The 26,068-nt window shown below is 36.8% G+C and overlaps 1 protein-coding gene across 2 annotated transcripts in view; it reads left to right on the plus strand.

Annotated features, from left to right (window-relative positions):
- Positions 1 to 766: 766 nt before the first annotated feature.
- Positions 767 to 26,068, plus strand: part of LOC125854230 (premnaspirodiene oxygenase-like) — a 173,372-nt gene continuing 148,070 nt past the window's right edge. The window contains exons 1-2 of one of the 2 annotated variants that reach the window (XM_049533727.1): positions 767 to 1,698; positions 1,787 to 2,440. In XM_049533727.1, the coding sequence (XP_049389684.1) occupies positions 787 to 1,698; positions 1,787 to 2,404 (1,530 nt within the window). In that variant the 5' untranslated portion in view covers positions 767 to 786 and the 3' untranslated portion in view covers positions 2,405 to 2,440. The remainder of the gene's footprint in view (positions 1,699 to 1,786; positions 2,441 to 26,068) is intronic. The other variant, XM_049533728.1, reaches the window with a different exon arrangement.

Below are 26,068 nucleotides of genomic sequence, written 5' to 3' on the forward strand. Positions count from 1 at the left end.
TTTCTTCATATTTTTTTTGTGATTGTAATTTATTTTCCGTTACTTTAAAATTTGTTGCAAACAAATTGGCACGCCCAGTGGGACCAAATCTGCCCTTCATCTCTTCTCTCATAAATGAAATCTGAAAATCTGAAGCTGCAAAGGTGGAAGAATGAGTACTTCAAGCTTCGTCTTTGAGTTTCATCGAGTCTACACTCCGACAAGCCTATAAGTAGGGGACATTTGTAGACATTGAGATTTTGTGGGACTCTACAAGACGCGTTCAATTCGAATTGGGACTCTAGAAGGTATGTTCAGTTTCACTTAGAATTCTTGGAGGCTACTCAACCTTAAATCCTAGTTCATGCCTATATAAAAGGTAACTAAATTCCCTTAAAAGGCATCTCGGTATATTCCACAAAATTCATGGAATATTCATATAGAGGTCAAACCTAAATACTCCTAATTTGAGAAATACGCCACTAACGGCCCTCAAATCATGAATAAATTATAGGAGAGTAGAATCAAGGGATAAACATAATTGTACCCGCAATTTTTATCAATAAAGTAATGTTTCTTCTTATTTTATTGTGATTGCAATTTATTTTCTGTCATTTTAAAATTTCTTGTAACAAATTTTCAATTCGAATTGAACACGTCTTGTGGGACGATATATAAATAGGAACGGAGGGAGGGAGTATGAAAACAAGAAAGATATCATTTCATTTTGATTATATATATATATATATATATATTAGATGTACAAAGATAGAATATAACATTAACATGTTTTCTTTTCCTTCCGAAATGGAGTATCAACATTTACCATACTTCATCTTTATCTCACTTGTTCTCTTCCTCTCCTCTTTCTTCCTTGTATCTCAAAAATGGAAAAAATCAAAATCTCCAAACAAAACATTGCCTCCTGGACCATGGAGACTACCTTTTATAGGAAACTTGCATCAATTAATGAGCGATCTACCACATCGTTCACTTAGAAATCTATCAAAAAAATATGGCCCAATCATGCACTTACGTTTTGGAAATATTTCAACAATTGTTGTATCTTCATCAGAAATGGCAAAGGAAATCATGAAAACTCAAGACCTCCATTTTGTAGATAGGCCACAAATTTTGTCCGCGAGTATCATATTTTATGATTGCACGGACATAGCCTTTAGTTCATATGGAGATTACTGGAGAAATATGCGAAAGGTTTGTGTTCTAGAACTTCTTAGTACAAAAATGGTCAAATCATTTGCTTCAATTCGACAAGAAGAGATATCAAATCTCATTTCATCTCTCCGTTCTAGTACACCTGACTCATTGATCAACTTATCCAACAATATTTTTTGGTTTACAAATACTGTAACTTGTAGGTCAGTATCTGGAAAAATCATACATGATCGAAATAAGTTTATAATGTTGGTAAAAGATATTTGTTCATTAATTGGAGGATTCGACTTAACTGATTTATTCCCTTCCCAAAAGTTCCTTCATAATATCAGTGGAATGAAATCCAAATTGTCAAAGGCACACTCAAAGGTTGATGAAATTTTGGAGAAAATCATTAATGATCATCGAGATAATCGAGCAAAAGGTAAGATATTTAATGGTGAGTCTGGAAGTGAAGATTTTGTTGATGCTTTACTTAGAGTAATGGAGAGCGAAGAATTTGGACTTCCCATTACAAATCAAAACATTAAAGCAGTCATACTTGTAAGTATAACGTATCTTTAAAAGTAATTTTATTTCGTGTTATAAATCTTTTAAACTTCGATAGCTATACCTTTAATTTTACATGTAGGACATGTTTCTAGCAGGAACTGAAACAACTTCCACCACAATAATTTGGGCATTTTTAGAACTAATGAAAAATCCACGTGTCATGGAGAAAGCACAACTCAAAGTGAGAGAGCGATTGGATGGGAAAAAAACATTTAACGCTACTGATTTGGAAGAGTTGAACTACTTGCAATTCGTTATCAAAGAAACATTAAGGCTACACCCTCCGGCTCCTCTATTAATCCCAAGGGAATGTAGAGAGGAAACAAAGATCGATGGATACCCAATACCTGTGAAAACCAAAGTTCTGGTTAATGCATGGTCGATTGGTAGAGATCCCAAATACTGGCATAATTCAGAAAGCTTTATACCTGAGAGATTTGAGAATAGTAGTATTGACTTCAGAGAAAATCACTTTGAATTTATTCCGTTTGGTGCAGGAAGAAGAATGTGTCCCGGAATGTTATTTGGTTTAGTTAATGTTGCACATCCTTTATCCCAATTACTTTATCACTTTGATTGGAAGGTCCCTCATGGAGTTAATCCAAATGATTTGGACATGATTGAAACAGAAGGATTAACAGCCAGGAGAAAGAATGATCTTTATTTAATTGCTACTCCATTTGGTCTCTCTAAATAAAGACATAGACATAAAGAACTTTCAATTTTATTTATGGTAATTAATAGCATATTTAAAGTGATGAATAATAAGGCAATAGCGTCTATTGTATAATAGAGCAAGTTTTTTTTTTTTTTTTTTGCATGTATCTGTATTTTCATATTTGTGACTTGTAAACAATGATCCAAATATATGTGAAATAAATAAACATTTAGATATATGATATCCTTTTTCAGAAATATATATATATATATATATATATATATATATATATATATGGCCTTAATATTTATATTTTTTGAATTGTTTCATTCTTCATTATGTAGCTAAATTTTGATGGATCTTGTAGTTTCATATCCAATATGGTCATCAAATTAGGCCCCTTGACCTTTTCCAAAGTAAGTAAAACTTCACAATCAACTTTAATGGTTGTAACTTGTAAGGACAAACGTTAAAATTTCAAAATCTATTCGATATTGACTTATCATTTGTGATAGTTCAGGAATAAATTTGTTCTTTTTTCGAATATTTAATGACACTATCAACATTTTACTCATGTTGGTTTCCATAAAATAAAGCACGCTACATTATGAAACAATATGTAACAACCATCTAAACAAAGTGTAAGTGGTATCATTCAACCTCTCTGTATCTGAAATTGAATGTTGATGGGACTATTCCAATGGGAGGCAGCACTCCAGCAAATCATGTAAATAAAATAACAAGATAGGTATAATAAAGAATAAGTTTAGCTCGTCCATACAACTTATGAACAATTGAATAACACAAATAAAATCTATCCATCCACCAAATATTTGTGAACAATTGAAGATATATGCAATATTTGCCCATCATTTATTCATAATCATATTCATATTCATATTCATATTCATATTCTTCATATCATCATATATTGCTAAAAGTGGGAACAAAAAATGTTAAAAGTTGAAATACCATTTTACCCCTACACTAAATAAAAATATTATAAAATAGCTAATCAATTAAATATTAAATAGTATTTATATAATATTATTATTATTATATTATACTAAATTCTAAAAGTGGAAAGGTGTTAAGTCAAAAATTCAAAGAAGAAAATATTCATAGAAAATTGTTAGACATTTTTATCCTTTTAAAAAATAAATTAGTTACATTTTTTCAAACAAATATTGTATTTATATATATTTTTCTCCTTCAATTTACTTTATATATATATATATATATATATATATATATATATATATATATATATATAGTAGGCATTTTAATAATCTACTTTAAACTACTCTTATTTCTAATTATTTTATTTAAAAGCTTAAGGCCATAATTCTCACATTTTCATTTTCATAACTTCCACATCATAGTAAAGGATGGTGAATTAGAAAGACATTAATGTTTTCATGAAGTAACATACATTCATCTTAATGCATTTAATGGATTACAAATTTTGTTTAATTTCTAATTACTTTATTTAAAAGATTAAATCCATAATTCACACCTTTTCATTTTCATAACTTTCACATCATAGTGAAGGATGGTGAATAAGAAGACATTAATGTTTTCATGAAGTAACATACATTCATCTTAATGCATTAAATGGATTACAAATTGTAACGATCGGGTTCCATCATTATAGAAATGCCAACGGGGGAAATTTTGGGGCTGGAAAACTTTTTCGTAGTATTAGAATTTTCCCAACCTTATCCAGATTTCGATGAAATTGAAGTAGTTGATGTGTAGGGAAATCTGGTAACAATCGAGTGAATTAATTATGGTTTTGATTGCATGAGTGGTTAGATAACTCATTAAGGAATCCGTATGACCTTACGGAATTGAATTTAGATGAGTAGATCTCCGGGAATTGATCTTAGCGTGAAAGGTATTTTCTGAGCATCGTTGATTAGAGGTGTGTTGTGAAATGGGGATTTGGAATTCTTTAAAATAGCATTCTGTTTCGATTTTGCCGCTTTGGTGGGCGTCTCTGCCGCTTTGGCGGGGCTACTGTGGCGGGATGGTGGCCGCTGTGGCGGGCGAGATGGGACTTAAAATCGTAATTGCTCACTGGTTCGAAAATGCCACTGTGGCGGGGCAAGGTGTCGTTCTGGCACCGTCGCTACAGCAAGATGAGGGCCCCTATGGTTGGCCAGATGCGACTTAAGGTCGTTAATAAACCCCTAAACGACCTTATTTTGGCACTTTTTGACTTTTAGAGCCAAGGAGCGAACCACAGGCGATTTCTACTCATTTTTCATAATTCTTGCGGCTAAAGGTAAGCTTTTAACTCCCCGAATCCATTTTTTGATCCGTAGAACGTAATAGAATGGGTCAATGTTGATGGGGGAGGGTTTTGATCTTGAATCTATGGTGCAAACAACCCTAAATTGGATTATTGGGGTCATGGGTTGATCTAGGGTTTGTTAGAATTGTTAGTAATTAGGGTAATTAATAATTGTTTATTGATTCCCGTATTATATTGATTTTTTGGAGACCAAGAACAAGTGGAACGAATTCGGAAAGGGAAAAATCAAGTTTCTTAGGGTTTCAAGCTTGTTTCGAGGTAAATGATGGTTGTGATTCTATGATTGTATGATGTTTTCTTGTTCTTGGTTCATTATGATACTTATGTATATATGAATGTTGCAATGTTGATCACACTTGATGTAAATGAGATGGATGAATGATGATTGCCATGTAATCATGATGTAAATGTATGATCTTGATGATGTATTTGTGATTGTGATTGTGGTGTGTTAATGGGATCGGTTGCCACGTTCTGATATAACTAACTTGGATCGATTGCCACGTTTCGGCATTACATTGGGATCGGATACAACGTTTCGGTAAGCTAACTGTTTGGGTTTGGGTTCCGTGAGAGGAACAATGATTTATGATAAATGTATAATGATGAGCATGGTGATAATATTGTAGATGTTGATGTATATGCATGTTATTATAATATTTTTTGACTTGTTTATGTAACACTTGTGGGATAGCCGCGTGATCTTACTAGTACACTGTGGTCGTGTACTGATTCTGCAATTGCTCTTATTTTTGTTGAGTACAGGAAATCTTCAAGCGACTATTGACAGACCTTGCTTAAGAGATTAGAGATTGTTGCATCGAATTCAAGGGTGAGCCAAATTTTCTGGGCTGCCATGAAATTCTCTTTCGTCTATGTCCACCATTTTCGGACTTAGACATTTGTTTTAGTTAGTTGATTAGTTCATTAGTTAGGGTTGTGACCCTTCCGGTTTAGACTTGTTATTTCGTTAGTTGTTTTGGTACATTGACTTTCAGGTTCTAGGTTGTTTCTTCCGCTTTTGTTTAATATAGTTCTTTAGATTTCTTGTTGAAGTTTATGAGAACTTCATTTATGAGTTATTTAATATGTTTTAGTAGTTTAAATGCCTTTGTTTTGGTTTAGTTGTCTTCTTTTGAGGTGTAGTAGTGGTTCTCCCACCGGAGGGTTAGTGTGGGTGCCAATCACGACATTTTGGGTCGTGACAAATTGGTATCAGAGCCTAGGTTCATTGATCTTGATGTACCGATACAAGTCTAATAGAGTCTCACGGAACGGTATGGGGACGCCTTTACTTTTCTTTGGGAGGCTATAGGACTTCAGGAAATCTATATAGTTTTCTCTTGTCTCCTTTCATGCTATGACTTGATTCCAATTGGTATCTGGCGATTCCAATTGGTATCTTTCCTCCTTCACTCTTCTGTCCGCATATGGTTAATACTAGATTCAACGGCGCCAGGCCCGTAGCTCCCGTCAATGCTCCGATTGAGGAATCTGCAGCGAGAGGTCGCGGACGAGGCAGGGGTAGAGAAAGAGTTAGGGGTAGAGGTCGTGGAAGAGTAGCACCTGCCGTGAACGAGGTACCTATTGAGAACGTGCTTGTGAATGAGAACCCTCCGGCGCAACATGAAGAGATAGAAGAGAATGTGGATGTTGAAGATGTTGAAGAGATTGGACAAGAGGAAGAGGTACCGGCTCGAATTACATGTACTCCTCCCTTGGACCCAGCGTTAGCTTAATAGATCATGTCGTTCTTGAAGGGATTGGCTGGTCCTAGAGTGCTTCCATTGGCCAAGCAACTCAAGCACCCGCTAATCCCCCTGATGCTAGCACTGCGCCCTAGACGGGTGGAACTGGAGGTAATGATGCTTTCTTTCATCCTTTGTTGGGTTCTGTTATGACGGGAAATGAGCATGACGTGTTAACTAAGTTTCTGAAGCTTAAGCCTCCGGTATTTCTTGGTTCTGAGACTGAAGATGCTTATGAGTTTATCTTAGACTGTTGTGAGAGGCTGCATAAATTGGGTATTGTTCACCAACATGGGGTTGAGTTCGTGTCCTTTCAACTTCAAGGTAAGGCCAAGCAATGGTGGAAAGCTTATATGGAATGCAGATCTTCTACTTTACCTCCACTCACTTGGACCCAATTTCATGCTTTGTTCCTAGAAAAGTATGTGCCTAGAACTTTGAGGGATCGCAAGAAGGATGAGTTTATGGCCTTAGAGCAAGGTGGTATGTCTGTGGCTGCTTATGAGGTCAAGTTACATGCTTTATCTAGATATGCTATGCAGTTGGTTACTACTAAGGAGGAGAGGATCCGGTTATTTATTAGAGGTGTGAATTCCGAGTTGCAAGTATTATATGTTCATATGACTTCTGCAGGGAGGAGTTTTAATGAGGTGAAGTACTATGTTAAGAAAATGAAGGGAGTAAGGCGCGATGGACAAGCCAAGGCGTTGGAAAAAAGGGCCAAGAACTCGGGTAACTTTCAAGGTTCTTATGCTAGGGGGTTCGGAAGGCTAACGCTTGCAACCAAGCCAATTCAGTCCGCTATGCCCACCTCTACAGGTAACTACTCGGGAACTCCATCCTATAATTTTCAGGATAGCCAAGGAGTCGCGCCTTCAGTGGGCAACAAACCATCATTTGATTGCATATGTTATAACTGTGGAGAACCTGGGCATATGAGGAGAGATTGTCCCCACCCACGTGTGTTAGATTCCGTGCAATAACATTTTAAAGCAGTGGTACCCATGTGGGAATGGTAATAATAGTCAAGGGCATCCACAAGATGGGTGAGGAGGTAGTTAACGAGGTCGTGGAGGTAGAGGAAATGATAATGGTAATGTGGGCAGAGGTAATGTGCAACCAGGTAGGGAGGTGGTTCGTCAAGATGATAGGGCTCAGTTTTATGTCTTTCTGGGCACGAATGAGGCAGAGACATCTGTCGCGGTGATAACATGCACTTTCTTGTCTGTGACCAGATGTCTAATGTGTTATTTGATCCAGGTTCTACTTATTCTTATGTATCTGTGCGATTTGCCGATTTGTGATGTACTTGATGCCCCTATCCATGTTTCTACCTCAGTTGGAGAGTCAACCATAGTCACCCATGTCTATTATGCTTGTCCTATTTTGTTTATCTGTTTTTAGACCTGGGAAAGATTTGGTGATTTTGGATATGGCTGACTTTGATATTATCTTAGGCATGACTTGGTTGTCCCCTTATTATGTTGTTGTAAATTTTAATACTAAGTCTGTAACTATAGAAATTCCGGGAAGGAAAAAATTAAAGTGGGAAGGGGTGTACAAGCCTGATCAAGCTAAAATCATATCCTCCATTCGGGCTAGGAAATTGGTAGGGCAGGGTTGTTTAGATTATTTGGCTCATATCCGGGATATTGAGGTTGAGTCTCCATCTATTGAGTTTATTCTTGTGGTGTCGAAATTTAGAGAAGTGTTCCCAACTGATTTGCCTGGTATGCCTCCGGATAGAGATATAGATTTTTGCATTGATTTGGAGCCTGGTACGCTCCCCATTTCTATCCCTCCATATCGCATGGCTTCGGTAGAATTAAGAGAGCTTCAAGCTCAAATCCAAGAACTTCTTGATAAAGGATTTATTCAGCCTAGTGCTTCCCCATGGGGTGCCCTAGTTTTGTTGTTAAGAAAAATGATGGTAGTATGAGAATGTGTATAGATTACCGGTAATTAAATAGGATAACTATTCGAAACGAGTATCACTTACCTAGAATAGATGATCTTTTTGACCAATTGCAAGGTGCATCAGTCTTCTCAAAAATTGATTTAAGGCCTGGTTACCATCAATTAAAAATTAGGCCAGAAGATGTGCCCAAGATAGCGTTTAGGACTCGCTCTGGACACTGTGAATTCCTAGTCATGTCCTTTGGGTTGACTAATGCGCCTGCAACTTTTATGAGTTTGATGAATGGGCTGTTCAAACCATTTCTTGATTAGTTTGTGATAGTTTTCATTGATGATATTTTGGTATATTCTAAAAGTGAGGAAGAGCATGCCGACCATCTTCGTATTGTTCTGGGTGTTCTTGGGAAACAAAGGTTGTATGCTAAATTTCTAAGTGTGAATTTTGGCTGAATTCTGTTGCATTTTTGGGGCATGTAGTTTCGAAGGAAGGGGTAATGGTAGATCCTCAAAAGATTGAGGCGGTTAAAAATTGGGTTCGGCCTAGCTTTGTGACGAAAGTTAGGAGTTTTGTGGGGCTCACTAGCTACTACCATCTATTTGTGAAGAATTTTGCTTCTATTGCCACTCACTTGACTAATTTGACTAAGTAGGAAATTCCTTTTGAATGGACTGAAAAATGTGAGGAGAGCTTTCAAAACGTCAAGACTCTCTTGACTACCGCACCTATGCTAGCATTACCTGTGGAAGGTAAGGATTTTATAGTTTATTATGATGCTTCTCATTCTGGATTGGGCACTGTGTTAATGCAGGATAAGAATGTTATAGCCTATGTGTTGCGCCAATTGAAGGTGCATGAGATAAATTATCTAATCCATGATTTAGAGTTGGTGTCGGTAGTATTTGCTCTTAAGATCTGGCGGCATTATCTTTATGGTGTTAAGTGTGAAGTGTTTAATGATCATCATAGTTTGCAGCATGTGTTCACTCAAAAGGATTTGAATTTGAGACAGCGAAGATGAATGGAGTTACTCAAGGATTATGATGTGACTATTCAATACCATCTGGGTAAGGCTAATGTTGTGGCAAACGCTTTGAGTCGAAAAACGGTAAGTATGGGTAGCTTAGCTTACTTGAGTGTAACCAGGCGACCTTTGGCCAAGGAAATTCAGACCTTAGAGTCTAAGTTCATGCAGTTAGGCATCTCTGAAAGAGGCGGGGTGTTAGCTAGCATTGAAGTTAAGGCCACATTCATTGAGGAGATCAAGGCCAAACAATTTGAGGATGCAAATTTGAACAAACTCAAGGAGAAGATGGCAAATGGAAAGGCATAAAAGACCACTCCTAATGCGAATGGTGTACTTAGTGTGAAAGGGAGGATTTTTGTTCCTCGAGTTGATGACTTGATTAAAAAATTTATTGGCAGAATCTCATGGTTCGCGAAATTCTATTGATCTGGGTGTTACCAAGATGTATAGAGATCTAAAACGAATTTATTAGTGGTCGGGCATGAAGAAAGACATAGCAGAGTTTGTGGCTAAGTGTCAAAATTTTCAACAAGTGAAGTATGAACATCAAAGGCTTGCAGGTGTACTTCAAAGGATGTCAATTCCAAAATGGAAGTGGGAAAGAATAGCTATGGATTTTGTAGTTGGTCTACCCAAGACTTTGGGGAAGTTTGATTCTATTTGGGTAGTGGTTGATAGATTAACCAAGTCAGCCCATTTTATTCCGGTAAGAATAGATTATAATGCTGAGAAATTGGCTAAGATTTATGTGAAAGAGATAGTGAGATTGCATGAAGTGCCCCTTTCTATCATCTCAGATTATGGTACCCAATTCACTTCCAAGTTTTAGAGGAAATTGCATGATGAATTAGGCACACAACTCACTTTTAGTACAACCTTTCATCCACAGACGGATGGACAATCTGAGAGGACCATTCAAGTGTTGGAAGACATGTTGAGGGAATGTGTGATTGATTTTGGAGGGCATTGGGGTAAATTCATACCTTTTTGTGAGTTCTCTTATAATAATAATTATCACTCTATCATTAATATGGCACCATTTGAAGCATTATATGGGAGGGGATGTAGATTACCCATAGAATGGTTTGAGGCTGGAGATGTGAAACCTTTGGGGGTTGATTTAGTGAAGAATGCTCAAGATAAGGTAAGGAGTATTCAAGCTAAGCTTTTAACAGCCCAGAGTAGACAGAAGAAATATGCGGATCATAAGGTAAGACACATGAAATTTCAGACTAGTGAGAATGTTCTTCTTAAGGTATCACCCATGAAAGGGGTGATGAGATTTGGTAAAAAAAGGTAAGTTAAGTCCTAGATATATTGGTCCCTTCGAAGTTCTTGAACGTGTAGGGCCGGTGGCATATAGATTGACTTTACCTCCTAATATATCTGGTGTTCATCCGGTATTTCATGTGTCTATGTTGAAGAGATATCATGGTGACGAAGATTATATCATTAAGTGGGAGCCAATTGTGTTAGACAAAGACCTTCAATACGAGGAAGATTCTATTGCTATTCTTGATCATGATATGCATAAGTTGAGGACCAAGGAGATTAAGTCCGTGAAAGTTCAAATGAAGCATCGTCCAGTTGAAGAAGCTACTTGGGAAACCGAGAGGGACATATGAGACAGGTATCCCCAATTGTTTGTCGAATCGGGTACTACTTTGTTCTTTCCTTAGCCTACTTTTCCTAAGTTTAGTCACTCGGGGACAGTGATGGGTAAATTGATATCTATTGTAACGATTGGGTTCTGTCGTTATAGAAATGCCAACGGGGAAAAATTTGGGGCTGGAAAACATTTTTAGTAGTCTTAGAATTTTCCCAACCTTGTCCAAATTTGGATGAAATCGGAGTAGCTGAGGTGTAGAGAAATCTGGTAACAATCAAGTGAATTAATTATGGTTTTGATTGAATGAGTGGTTAGGTAACTTATTAAGGAATCCGTACGACCTTAAAAAATTGAATTTGGATGAGTAGATCTGTGGGAATTGATCTTAGCGTGAAAGGTATTTTATGAGCGTTGTTGATTAGAGGTGTGTTGTGGAATGGGGATTTGGAATTCTTTAAAATAGCATTCTGTTTCGATTTTGCCGCTTTGGCGGGTGTCTCTACTGCTGTGGCTGGATGGTGGCCGCTGTGGCGGACGAGACGGGACTTAAAATCGTAATTGCTCACTGGTTCAAAAATGCCACTGTGGTGGGGCAAGGCATCGCTTTGGCACCGCCGCTACAGTGGGATGAGGGCCACTGTGGTGGGCCAGACACGACTTAAGGTCGTTAATAAACCCCTAAACAACCTTATTTGGCACTTTTTGACTTTTAGAGCTAAGGAACGAACCCCAGGCGATTTCTACTCATTTTTCACAATTCTTGAGGCTAAAGGTAAGCTTTTAATTCCCTGAATCCATTTTTGATCCGTAGAACGTAATAGAATGGGTCAATGTTGAAGGGGGAGGGTTTTGATCTTGAATCTATGGTGAAAACAACCATAAATTAGATAATTGGGATCATGGGTTGATCTAGGGTTTGTTAGAATTGTTAGTAATTTAGGTAATTAATAATTGTTTATTGATTCCCGTATTATATTGATTGTTTGTAGACCAATAACAAGAAAAACGAATTCGAAAAGGGAAGAATCAAGTTTCTTAGGATTTCAAGCTTGTTTCGAGGTTGGTGATGGTTGTGATTATATTATTGTGTGATGTTTGCTTGTTCTTGGTTCATTATGAATCTTGGGTATGTATGTATGAATGTTGCAATGTTGATCACACTTGATGTAAATGAGATAGATGAATGATGATTACTAGAAATCATGATGTAAATATATGATCTTGATGATGTACTTGTGATTGTGATTGTGGTGTGTGAATGGGATCGGTTGCCACATTCCGGCATAACTAACTTGGCGAAAGGGAGTAGCAAAGGGGAAATTCGTTAGGAGAGAAGGCACTTTCTCTGCGGCCAATTCTCTTTAACAAAAAAGGCATTCCCTGATCGTAGTTCCGCCATCAGGGCCTAGCAAAAAGCATAATTTTGTTCCAAAGCTTCGTTTCATTCCAACAACGGCTATGCAGAATCCTAGGTTTCGCTTTATAATACCAGCATGACAGCAAACATAGACTGGCGGTAAGGAGTCAATTGAATGATCAAGGCATCGGTTGCTTCCACCAGACGGAGAGAATAAACGGACTCCTTGAGGGCTACTTAAGCCACTTTAGTGCAAACCACTGCAGAAGAATGAGGTTTAAAATAAATATGGGATCGGTTTCCAAGTTTCGATATAAATATGGGATTGGTTGCCACGTTCTGGCATATCATTGAGATTGGATACCACTTTCCGGTATGCTAACTGTTTGGGTTTGGGTTCCGTGAGAGGACCAATGATTTGTGATAAATGTATAATGATGAGCATTTTGATAATATGGTAGATGTTGATATATATTCATGTGAATATAATGTTATTTGACTTGGTTATGTTACACTAGTGGGATAGTCATGTGATCCTATCAGTACTCTGTGGTTGTGTAGTGATTCTGCACTTGCTCTTATTTTTGTTGAGTACAGGGCATCTTCAAGTGGCTATTGATAGACCTCACTTAAGAGATTAGAGATCGTCGCATCGAATTCAAGGGTGAGCCAAATCTTTCGGGCTGCCATGGAATTCTCTTTCGTCTATTTCCACCATTTCCGGACTTAGACATTTGTTTTAGGTAGTTGATTAGTTCATTAGTTAGGGTTGTGACCCTTCCGGTTTAGATGTGTGGGTGCCAATCACGACGGTCTGGGTCGTGACACAAATTTAGATTAATTTTACATGTTGGAATATATACTAGCCCTAAATTTCAATAACCAAAACCCCTCATTTCTTGGTTGCATTAACACTTAGAAATAACTACCACCCCCCAAATTCTATTAATGTAAATCCCTGATTTCTTTGCTTCATTAATAGAACATTTTCTAATAACTACAACCTACGAAATTTTAATAACCAAAACCCCATATTTTTTGGCTGTATATTTCACAATTTTTGCATACCCAATGGTAGTTACATATACATTTATGATGGTTATTGCGTACATATTTTTATTTTATTCTTGAAATGTTTCCTAAGTGTAATGACTTGTTCCCAACGTTATGATAAAGCCAATATGGAAATAATTTGGGCCAGAAAACTTTTGAGTAGTGACTTGGAAATTTCTAGTCTAGGCCAGACTTGGATGAAATTTGAGTCATGTGAGGTCTAGGGAAATCTGGTAATAAATGGTGGGTTTAATTATGAATTTGATCACATGAGTGGATAGCCAAGACGTTATGGAGCCTGTACGGCATTACAAAATTAAATTCGGGCGAGTAGAACTCCAGAAACTGATCTTGGCGTGAAAGGGTAGTTTTTGAACGTTAAGGATTGAAGGTGTATGAAGAAATGGGAGCTTAGAACTCAAATTCCAACACTCTGTCTCCGTACAAGCCTCCAGAGAGGGATTGTGTCACGACCCGAGCCTACACCCTGGATGTGACCGACACTTGAGAACCATTGCTGGTTCCCAAGCAAACCCTCGTCTTGGCTGACTTCAAGCGGAAAACTGATTCAAGCATACAAAGCTTAAAAACTGAAATAAAAGTTCATAAAACTTAAATTAAAACTTCAACTCAAATGAAAACTCTGAATAATAAAATATATTCAACTCTCCCCAAAATTGGCAACTTAAGTCTTTGAAATATTTAATAAAATAAATAAATAATACAGACTTCTCAACTATACTGACTATCTATGAAGCCTCTAACTGATAAAGATGGAAGTCGGGACAAGACCCACGACATCCTGACTAAACTGAAAGGTAAATGAAATCCTCCGGAAACAAGGAGGCTCACCATAGCTAACTCGAACTTCCGGATGTATCAACGAAGCTCCTGTTGATGATCATGAATACCTGTGTCTGCATCATGAGAAGATGCAGGCCAAATGGCTCAGTACGTGGAATGTACGAGCATGTAAGAGGAATTCTATAGCATAAACATAAGCTTGAAACTTGATAAAAAGGAAACATACTTATCTCTTCCCAAACTTACTCAAATCAAGGAATACTCAAGGATAAAATACTCAACTCAGAGACAAGATACTCAACTCAAAGATATGATACTCGACTTGAAATAACTCAACTCATGATACTCAAGGATAATGCAATAGTAAAATATGTAATATATGGAAAGCTTATAAAACAGTAAAAGCTACTTAGTTCGTTAAAGAAAATGCAATAACAAACTCAACTTTACTTATATAATAAATTACTATAGTTTCTGTGGGAGATTCTCTAACCGACAACCACCACTATGAGCCTAAGTGGTGATACAACGTCTTGCCCACGCTGCCAGAACTGTCCTATACTTTGCCGCTATATAGAATGCTTTAACTTTGTGGATCCACTAGCTTAACTTATGTGATCATCTAAAAAGTATGACCCATTAATACCCATGATGGCTACATGGTTTATGGAGACTTGAGTTATCTGAACTCGTATCCCCACATCGGTGCTCAATACTACTCCCAAAATATACTTAGCTCATATGTTTGTAAAAAAAAAACTCTTTCTTTGGTTTGAGATAATTACTCAAAACTTAGCTTAAAAGCTCTCTTGGAAATCATAGTTTCCTCTTTACTGAAAAACTAGCTCAAAGGCTCTTTTGAAATCTCAGTTTCCTTTCTTGTTTAAATGTGAAAACATTTACTCTTTGAGAATTCATAGTCCCGATATACTCTTTTGAAGAAATGAACTCAACACTTTACTCTTTACTCTTTACTCTTTGTTTAGCTAAAAACTTAAGTCTTCAAACAAAGTTAAAACGTTTGTAAAAGACTTCTTAAAATATGGTTCATGCCGAATTATGGACGTGAACGACTAAATGCAAGATTCTCAATTGCCATAGATAGAACCCAATACTTGGAACTCAAGAACTTCAATAATACTACTCACTTCAAGAATGCTCAACTCAGAGGTTTTATGCGGAATTTATGAGCATGAACTACTCAACTTAAGGACTCAAAGATACTTTTCATTTCAAGATTGTTCGACTTATGATGTTCATGCGGAATTATGGGTATGAACAACTCAACTCATGGACTTTATGGGTAATAGGTAATAGTCCCATGATTAGGATTATAATCTCAAATAGGTTAGAAACTCAACACTTAAAGGCTTAGAACTTGGAGATATTACTTCTCTCGTAGATACTCAACTTATGGAGTTCAAGCGGAATTATGGGCATGAACGACTTGACTCGAACGTCTACAAACTACATGGAACTCATGTACACAAAACTTCTCATTCTCTTACTTACTACCTCAAGACTTAGTTTAAATCGATGGTTGATCTCAAAGGTTTAACAATTGAACTCAAAGGCTTTCTTGAAACTCCACTCTTAACTCTATCTTGAATGTGAATTATGAATTCAAAAGTTATGGTTCATGATAAGAAAGATCTCATGATGACAAGGTAGACATATGAATACATCATTCTCACTCTCATACTCACTTGCTCGAGTCTTGAAACAAGTTACTAGATATTGTAGAAGACTCCTTAAAAAGACTCAAAGGGACTTTCTCAAAATGTTTGAATGAACTCTCAAAAATTAACTCTTAACTCTACCTTGAATTTGAATTATGAATTCAAGGTTATGATCATGTTAGGAATGATTTTAGGTGTTTAGAAGTAGCTTAGAGTAGTTAGAATCGAAAAGGAGTGAAGGTGCACTTTAAATGAACTCAAACCGGGCTACCGATGACAAAATGGGTGGGGCAGGCGACCCTGGCGCTATGGGTGGCACGGGGTTTGGGGCGCTCTGGCAGGCGCATCGCACCAGGCCCCAACCCAGAAAATTCAACAAGTTTCCTTGCTCGTTTTCTCACCCTATTTCGCCTAAAATTGAATGGTTTCTTCCCCAATCACTTGGATTCGATTACTTAACATAAGTACACTCTAATCTACTCAATACAGCCCTAAAATCACTCACTTTAATCTCAAGAAAATCATCAAAACCCAACACAACAAGATTTAGAAAGAACTTCAAGAATACCTATCAAGAACTCAAATCTTTCAACTTCAAGAATGAAATTTGTGCTAAAAATAACATGTTTGACGTGTGGGTGAACAAACCCAACACTATGGAAGCTTACATACCTCTTAGGGATCAAGCCCATGGCGAAAATCCGCTACAACACGCAAGAATCTCGACAAGCGCTTGATCCTCTCCTCTTTTCTCTTCTTCTTTTCTCTTCTTGAACTCTAAACTAAAACCCTAGGTGTAAACTAGGATTATAAAACTGAAACTAATAGGATTATACCCTTAAAATATTACTAAAAATGAATTAAATCTGATTTGGTAAGGAAAAGACCAAACTACCCCTTACTACTTCCGGCTAACTTTCCTTAACTGGACAACCTAACTTCAAAAGGCCATATCTCACTCATCCGACCTCGAAATTGAGCAAACTCAGTGGCGTTGGAAATATAATTCAAAGGTCTTTTCTACGGTAACTGGTAGAACACATAAATCATCCTGAGTTAGGATTTGTGATCGTTTGAAGTCGACCCAAAACTCATACTTAAGGATAACTTGCAAAATTTCAGATTTTGCTATTTCCAATTTAATTATTTTTGAAACTCAAGGTGCTACGTCTAGTGAACTTAACACTTAAGAAATTTTAATTCCTCTATAAAGTCCTACTCACAACGAAGGATCGAGTCTCAGTTCGAAAATCTTTTGGGGTGTTACAGATTGATCCTGCCAGGGTGGGGCCACTGTAGCAGAATAGTCACGACTTAAGTCGGGAAAAACCCTAAATTTGTTATTTTTCTGCAAACTTTGTACTTAAGAGTTAGGAGGTGACCCAAGATGAGTTCTTGACATTTTTCCACGAGTTTTGGTGCTAAAAGTAAGGATTTTACTCCCCTAATCCATTTTTTGATCCGTAGAACTTAGATTCAGGGGTAATTATCATTGGGGGAGAGTTTGACCTGAAATTAATGGTGGAAAAAACCTTAAGTTGGGTATTGAGATCTTGGGTTTGGCTTAGGGTTGATAATGTCGATTGTAATCTGGGTAATTAGGCCTCGTTTATTGATCCTTTCATTATTTGTATATTTATAGACCAAGAACAAGTGGAAAGAATTCGGAAAGGGAAGATTCAAGTGCCTTAGGGGATTCAAGCTTGGTTTCGAGGTAGGTGATGGTTTTATTTCCTGTTTGTGTGATGTATGTCGGTTGATTCCTATATTGTATGCATGCGCGTATGTGAATAGGGAAATGTGGAAACGAACCAAATATAATGATTATGTGTGAACAATACATGACATGAACCTGTTACTTAATTGTATGATTTGAGTATTGTTCATTACAGATGTGATTGTGATTGCAGTTGTGCTGATTGGATGGGATGTCACATTTCGACACATATATTAGATCGGTTGTCACGTTTCGACTCATATATTGAATCAGGTGTCACGTTCTGACACATGCATTGGATCGAATGTCACGTTCCAACACACTAATAGTTTGGGTATGAGTTCCATGACAGGACCATTGTGTTGTCATATCCAATTGCTATTAAGAAGGTAGAATTGTACATTGCTTGTAACGACCCGAACCATCGTTATAGGAAAAGCAAAACATCAGGAAACTACTGGGGACATTGTCCCACCAGAGCGGGCCAGATGCCGCTAGAGCAGCATCGCCACAGCGGGATAAGTAGCTGTCAGAGCGGGATATGCGAGACATAATTTAAATAACGTGAAGTCCTATTTTCTCCTTTTTCCAAAAACACTAAAAAGAGGCGAGAATCACCCTAGAAACCTTCAAAAAGTTGCTCTAAGCTTGGGACGGAAGGAGAAAGAATTTTCTAGCGTAAGGAGGTTGAAGAATTGGGGATTTCTGGTCAAGATCCACCGTCCCGTCGTTCGAGAACAATAATTTGATCTACAATTCCTCTATGAATGCTTGGCGCCCAAGTAGGCTAGGTTTATTTAATTGAGTAGTTATAAATCTATTATTCACTACATGGTATATCGCTAAATTGATGGTAGAATTCATGCATATGCTTTCGTGCTCCAAAAAGAGATGATTGTACATGTATCTTAGGTGTTACACCGGACGTATACCGTAGGAGAAAGCCTTAGTCGATGAACTGGGGTTAGGTGTTGGTTAATTTCCTAATTGACGATATTGATGTCGAGTTATTGAGATATTGTATGCATGTGTGTATGGGAAGAATCGAAATGTGGGAACGAACATAATGAATAGAATATGTGTAATTGATGCTATGAACCTAATACTTGATTGTATGATTATAAGTATGTTTATTATGAATGTGATTGTGATTGTGCTGAGGGAACGGGTGTCACGTACCGACATACTAACATGCATTAGATCGGATGTCACGTACCAACATACATACATATATTAGATCAGGTGTCATGTACCGACATACTAACATGCATTGGATAGGATGTCCCGTACCGACATACATACATTGGATCGGGTCTCACGTACCGACACACTAACATGCATTGGATTGAATGTCATGTACCGACATACATATATATTGGATCGGGTGTCACGATTCAACACACTAACAATATGGGTATGGATTCCGTGAGAGGATCATTGACTTGTCATATATGTTTATTTGTGAGAATGGGGAATTGTTCATTGATCTTGAAACAGATGCTTGGATTATGTAATATATTTATATATGTATGGCTTACGGTGTGGTAGGTAAATTGGATATATCGATTTATGTAATGGATAGGGAATGGTCAGGCCCAATTTGGGAGGTGCTACGGTGAGTAGGGACCAAGGGTCCAATATTACTATGTGTTACCTTTTAAACATGGTCATGAGAATTGTGTTGTTACATCTATTGTTATTGAGAAGAAGGGGTAGTATTCGTGATGTAAATACATAGGTAGATACTACCTTGGGTAAAGGGTTCGTATTTAGTGATTAGTAAGCCTTAAATTTATGTACTATGGGTCAATGGTTGAGTGGTAATATGGAAGCTAAGAGTACGTCGTGAGTGGCTAGTTGGAATGCTTGTGGTGTTATTTGGGAACTCTTCTATGAGTTAGCATGTTTAAGCTATGATCGAGAATCGAGTGAGTAGGGTGTTGGAGACGAGTATTATAATTAATTTTGCTAGTATATGATTAAAGTACCTGGGGATGGTAAGGTGGAGGAATGAATGGTCTTATTGCTTGTTTTCCTGCTAGTCGATTTCTTATATTATGTGGTGGGTATCGAGTTGACCGATGATGCCTATCGATACGTGTGGTTGTACTAATACTACTCTTGATATGCCATTTTGGCATAGACTGGATGCAGGATCAGTGATGTTTCCTAGGTGAAAACGAAGATAATCTCCAGCAACTTCTATTTTTCTTTTCGCATGGTGGGAGCTGTGTCCTTGCTATTTTTGTTATATCTTGTAATCTTAGAAGCTCTTGTGCCTGTTTAGACTAGATTCTTGGGGGTGTTAATTACTTTACAAGTCTTAACTCTAAAATGTATTTAGAAGTCCTTGGTTATAAAATCTTGAAATTCCATCTATCTCAATTTTTCTTTAATCTTCCGTATGTTTTTAAACCGTTGGGAATCGAGGGTTCTCCTTCTGAGGTGTTAAAGTAGGTGCTCTCACGGCCCGGTGGGTTGGGTCGTGCCATTGCTCCTATAATGATAACTGGATTGTATCTCGTATATGTGTGTTTATTGTATTGTGATTGTCGTTGTATATTGTGCTTATGAGAGTAGCCGCGTGATCCTACAAGTACATTGTGGTTGTGTACTGATACTGCACTTTCTCTTTCTTTGTTGAGTACAGGGCATCTTCAGGCGGCTACTGACAGACCTCATTTAGGAGATCACTGATCGAGACCGAATTCAAGGCTGAGCCAATTCTTCTAGGCTGCCATGAGTTCCCAGTTGTTTAGTCCATTTTCTTCAGACTTAGACCAATACTTTAGACATTCTCTTGTTTAGTTTTGGGGTTGTATCCCTTGTTCTTAGACTTGTCGTTAGTAGAGTTTTGGTACATTGACTTTCAGGTTCTAGGCATTGTTTTCTGCAATTGTTTTGGTAGACTTTTGGATTTTATGGGAACTCCCTATTTTTCCTTTAGACATTTAAGCCTGCTTCCATATCTTTTAATGTTTTCGTTTTTCGTTATGTTGCTTGGTTGGGTTGTGGTAATGGTTCTCCCACCGGAGGGTTAGTGTAGGTATAAATCACGACGGTCTGGGTCGTGACATTAAGCTTAATTAACACATTTGAATATTTTTTCAATTTTTTTTATACGTCTTATATTATATATTTGTTATTTTTAAGTTTTGCTTTTATGAAACTTATACCCTTTGATTTATTTATTATTTTTTCTCTTTTCTATGCTTTAAATATCCATCTTCATATCTCATATCTAATTACCTATTCAATTGCTACTACTATATATATATATATATATATATATATATATCTATAACTCTCATACTTTTCATATTCACAACCTCTAATTATTTAATTTAAGATTTTAAGATAACTTTTGGTGTTCCTTCAATTTTATTTATGTAGATGATCTTCTTTGTTTCATGAGATCCTTAGGTATCCTATTCACTCTATAGTTAAAGTGGTGAAACATTTATATCATTTTTGTTCTATTGATTCATTCTTTAGTTTGACTCGACAAAGAAAGATCTTGAATTTTGATTGGCTATGATAGAAGTAGTCGACAAGAACTCAGAAAATTATGTACTATTTTTGTATTTCTGTTTACATAGATATTGTATGATTAAAGTCTTAAGAAAGATGAGTACATCAAATTTTTTGTGTTTTCTATCTATTAGACTTTTAAAATTTTAATTTTCTATGAATATTGATTAGTCATTTGTGGCTTTATTGAAAGTTTGTTAACTACTAACCAAAATTCAAAACTTACAATTTGTTGCTTAAAAGAACTTGATTTTAAACATTAAAATACACTCCTTATTTAATAAGTTTTACCATATTTCAAAGATATATTAGTAATTATTGCATTCTATTACTCACTACATGTTTTCATAGAATTTTAATTATTCCAACAAATCTATGAAAATTATCACGGAACACACGTATCCAGAAACTAGTATTACTAAAAGTGGGAAGAACTCAAACCAAAAGTTAAATTACCATTTTACCTTTTTAATTTTTTTTTATCCTATTTTTAAAATAATAATTATAGAGCAACTATATATTCTACATTAATGCTCACAATTATGATTAAGCCTACAGACTCTTCTTTGATGTCACAATGCTAGCTGCTTCAAGCCTTCAATTATAACTGATGAAGACCAAGGATACTCCCAACAATTATGTATGGATTTGATGAGTCTTTTTTATTTTTGGCTAAAACAGCTTTAATAATTTAGTTTTCTTCAACTTCTTAGCTTGAATAACTTGATTCTCTTCAACTTCTCTTACCTAAGGCCCCTTATTTAAAGTCACATAGAAGAGCACTGAACTTACAAATCTCATTTGAACATTTTTCTTCATTATGCCATATTCTCACCGATGAAGAACATGTCACTCCCCGAGCCTACACCCTGGGCGGGACTAGCACTCGAAAACCATTATTGGCCTCAAGTGAACCCTTGACCTGGCTTAACTTATAGCGGAAGACTTAACTTAACAGAGATAAACCCAGATAACTCAAGAATGTTAATAAGAAAACATTCAACTAGCCAATAAGGCAAACTCAAGTCTTTAAACAACATATGAAATGAATAAGACTAAAGAACTATGACTACTCATCTATGAAGCCTCTAAACAATGAGGGATGTCGGGACAAGACCCCCGATCATCCTAACAACTGAGATACTAGAAAGCAAAGTAAAAGGAGTCCTTCGGAAACCAAGAAGGTTCACCAACTGACTCTGAGTGCTCAACTAGATCAACGATGCATGAAAAATGTCATCAGTACATTGAATGTACGAGTATGCGAGGGGAAAACTAAATATAACATAAGCTTGAAAGAAATCTGAAAGGAACACTTACCTTGGCTTTACTCAACTTATGCAAGGTAAAAACAACAATAAATATGCAGTTTATAAAAAACATTTAAAACATTAAATGACAACTCAATGTATTAAAGAATTACAATAGCAACTCAGTTTACTCATATAATAAAGTAATATAATATAATATTGTGGGAGTTTCTCTAACCGACAACCACCACTATGAGCCTAAGTGATGATACAACGTCTTGCCCACGTTGCCAGAACTGTCCTATACTTTGCCGTCATATAAAACACCTTAAATAAGTGGATCCACTAGTCTATGCTAAAAAGAACTAAGGAGTCATCTAAAAAGTATGATTCTTTCTACCCATGATGGCTACATGGTTTATGGAGACTTGAGTTATTATGGAATCCCGTCCCCAGTTTTAAAAAACAAAACCCTTTCTTTGGTTTGAGATAATTACTCAAAACTTAGCTTAAAAGATCTCTTGTAAATCGGTGTTTCCTTTCTTGCTCAAATATGAAAATATTTTTAATTCTTGGGAATACTTAGTTCCCGTATAATCTTTGAATAAATGAACTTTACTCTTACTCTTTACTCAACTCAAAGCTTAAGTTTTTAATTCTTGGGAATACTTAGTTCCCGTTTGTAAAAGACTTTTGGAAAACTTTATGAATTTCTCTTAACTTGACTCTTAACTTTTGTTGACTTGACTCTTAACTTACCTTGAATTGAATTATGGATTCAAGGATTGTGATTTGTGATAGGAAAGATCTCATGATGTTTAAGAGTGTTTTTAGACAGTTAAACATGAGAAAAGATCAAGAAATCACTTCTGGAAGCATGTCCGTGACGCGGAAATGCATTTCATTATTTGGTCACGAAATAAATTTTGAGGCATAACGGTTCGTGATCGCTCCACGACGCGAAGACAACTTTGTCAATCCTGAGGAACAGGTTCGCGTCGCCGTTGACCTGGTTCCCAGATTTGCCCGACTTGTTCCTTCTTCATTTTCTAACCCCAATTCACCTAAATTCGATTACTTTTCTCAATTCCTCTTTAGATTCAGATACCCAACATATGTACATAAGAATCTAATCAAACACAACTCTAAAATTGACCTTAAACTCTGAGGAACTCCTCAATCTCATCCCAAATTCAAGAATGAAAGCAATTCAAGAATACAACTCAAGAACATCAAAGTCGTAATCCTTTAGGACGACTTGGATGAAATCCACGACCTTAGCTTTAAATTGACGATTCCTTGCCTTCTCTTCTCCTTTCTCCTCGTCTTTTCTCTTCTCTCAATACCCTAACTCAAATCTCAAAAGCGTAAACTGACCAACTTCAGTTTGGACCCCAATTAATTACCAAAAACAAAATCAAGTCATTTCGGTATGGAAAAGACCAAAATACCCTTCCAAAATCTGGATTGAACTCTCCTTATCGAAACAGCCCAACTTTCAATAGGCATATCTCACTCACACAAACTTGGAATCACGCAAACTTGGAGGCGTTGAAAATATAATCCAAAGATCTTTCCTACAGTATCTTGTAGCATACCTAACTCATCCTGATCTAGGAGTTATGGTCATTTGAAGTTGACCCAAAACTCAAACTTAACTTAACCAATTTTCCAAATTCTTCATTCTTTCCAAAAATGATTCTTTCTAATTTTAGCTCTTTCTAGTTTTTTCAATTATCGAGATGTTACAATATCTCCCCCTTGGGAACATTCGTCCTCGAATGAGATTACTCTTATTAGGCTAAGGTTGTATCATGTAACAATCAACTCAACACCCAACAAGCGAATCTAACACATCAAGTATATAAATTAAAGAGTGCTAAGAAGAGAATTAGTACCTTTATCTGGAATATCTTCGGGCTCAAAGAGATGTGGATATCTCTTTTTCATATCTTCCTCAGCTTCCCAAGTAGCTTCTTCAACAAACTTATTTCTCTAAAGGATTTTGACTGATGCTACTTCCTTAGTCCTCAACTTGCGAACCTGGCGATCTAGAATCTGAACCAAAATCTCGTCATAGGATAAGCTATCCTTGATACCAATATCTTTCATTGGTATGAAAAGTGAAGGATCTCCCATGCACTTCTTCAATATGGAAATATGAAATACTGGATGAACCGCTGCTAACTCTTGGGATAGTTCTAACTCATAAGCTACATTACCAACCCTTTTGGATATTCTTTAAGGGCCAATATACCGGGGACTAAGCTTCCCCTTCTTACCAAAGCTCATATCACCCTTGATGGGTGGAGCTTTCAAGTATACCCAATCATCTACCTCAATCTCTAACTCCATCCTCCTAACATCAGTGTAGGATTTCTGATGACTCTGTGCTGCTTCAACCTTTCTTGATTTAACACGTCGCTAATTGAAAGAACTAGAATGAGCTAGAATTGGAAATAGTCATTTTTGGAAAGAATGAAAAATTTGGAAAATTGGTTAAGTTAAGTTAAGTTAAGAATGAGTTTTGGGTCAACTTGAAATGACCATAACTCCTACGTCAGGATGAGTTAGGTGTTCTTCTAGATACCGTAGGAAATATATTGGAATTATCTTTCCAACACCACTGAGTTTGCGTGATTTCGAGTTTGTATGAGTGAGATATGCCCATTTGAAGTTGGGTTCTTCAAAGAAGGAAAGTCTAATCCGTATCTTGGAAGGGTAGTTTAGTCTTTTCCTAACCCAATTAATTTAATTTCCTTTTTGGTAATTAGTTGGGGGTCTAAACTGAACTTTTTCAGTTTATGCTTTTCAAAAAGATTTAGGGTTTTGAGAGAAGGGAAAAGAAGAGGAGAAGAAGCAAGGATTCGTCGATTTCTTAGAGATTTTCGTGTGGATTTCGCCAAGGGTTAATCCCTACGAGGTATGTGAGATCAGTTAGCATTGGGTTAGTTCACCCATGCGCCAATGATGATTTAATTTAGGTTAGTTCACCCATGCGCCAATCATGATTTAATTCAGCGAAGCTGTATTGTTTTGAAAGCAAATCTTATGAGTTCTTGATGATAATTCGTTTGAAATCTTGTGGGTTCTTGTTGTTGAAGTCCTTTGAGTTTGATTCATGATTTTAGGTGTGTTTTCGAGTAGAATCTTACATATATTGATGGTATAGTTGATTCTAAATGTTTGGGAAAATAAGCAAGTTGAAATAGGGGGTTTAGAGTTGAAAAACGAAGTAGGAAAGTAGGAGTCACCTAGGCAGGGGCCTGGGGCGCCGCCCCAGCCAGAGTGCCCCAAAAGGGGCTCTGAAATTTGACCTCTGGGGTGCCGCGCCAACCAGGGTGCCCCAAGTCAGTCCCTAAAATTCAAGGGCTGGCGCCCCGCGCCTCTCAGAGCACCAGGGATGCTAGTTCTTCCTCCTTTTCCCCTTCTTTCCGTACTAGTTCCTTAGCAACATACCTATGTTTTGTAGTTGATTTCTATACTCTAAGGTACATGTAAACATCATGAAATCATCCTTAAACATTAAATCATGAACCTTGAATCCATAATTCAATTTAAGGAAAGTTAAGAGTCAAGTCAAGAGGTTAAGAATTAAGTCAAGAGAAGTTCATAGAGTGTTCCAAAAGTCTTTCACAAACATTCTAACTTTGTTTTGAGACTTACACTTTGAGTTGATTAAAGAGTAATAGTAAA

Source organism: Solanum stenotomum, chromosome 2 (assembly GCF_019186545.1).
Source record: "Solanum stenotomum isolate F172 chromosome 2, ASM1918654v1, whole genome shotgun sequence".
Classification (NCBI taxonomy): domain Eukaryota; kingdom Viridiplantae; phylum Streptophyta; class Magnoliopsida; order Solanales; family Solanaceae; genus Solanum; species Solanum stenotomum.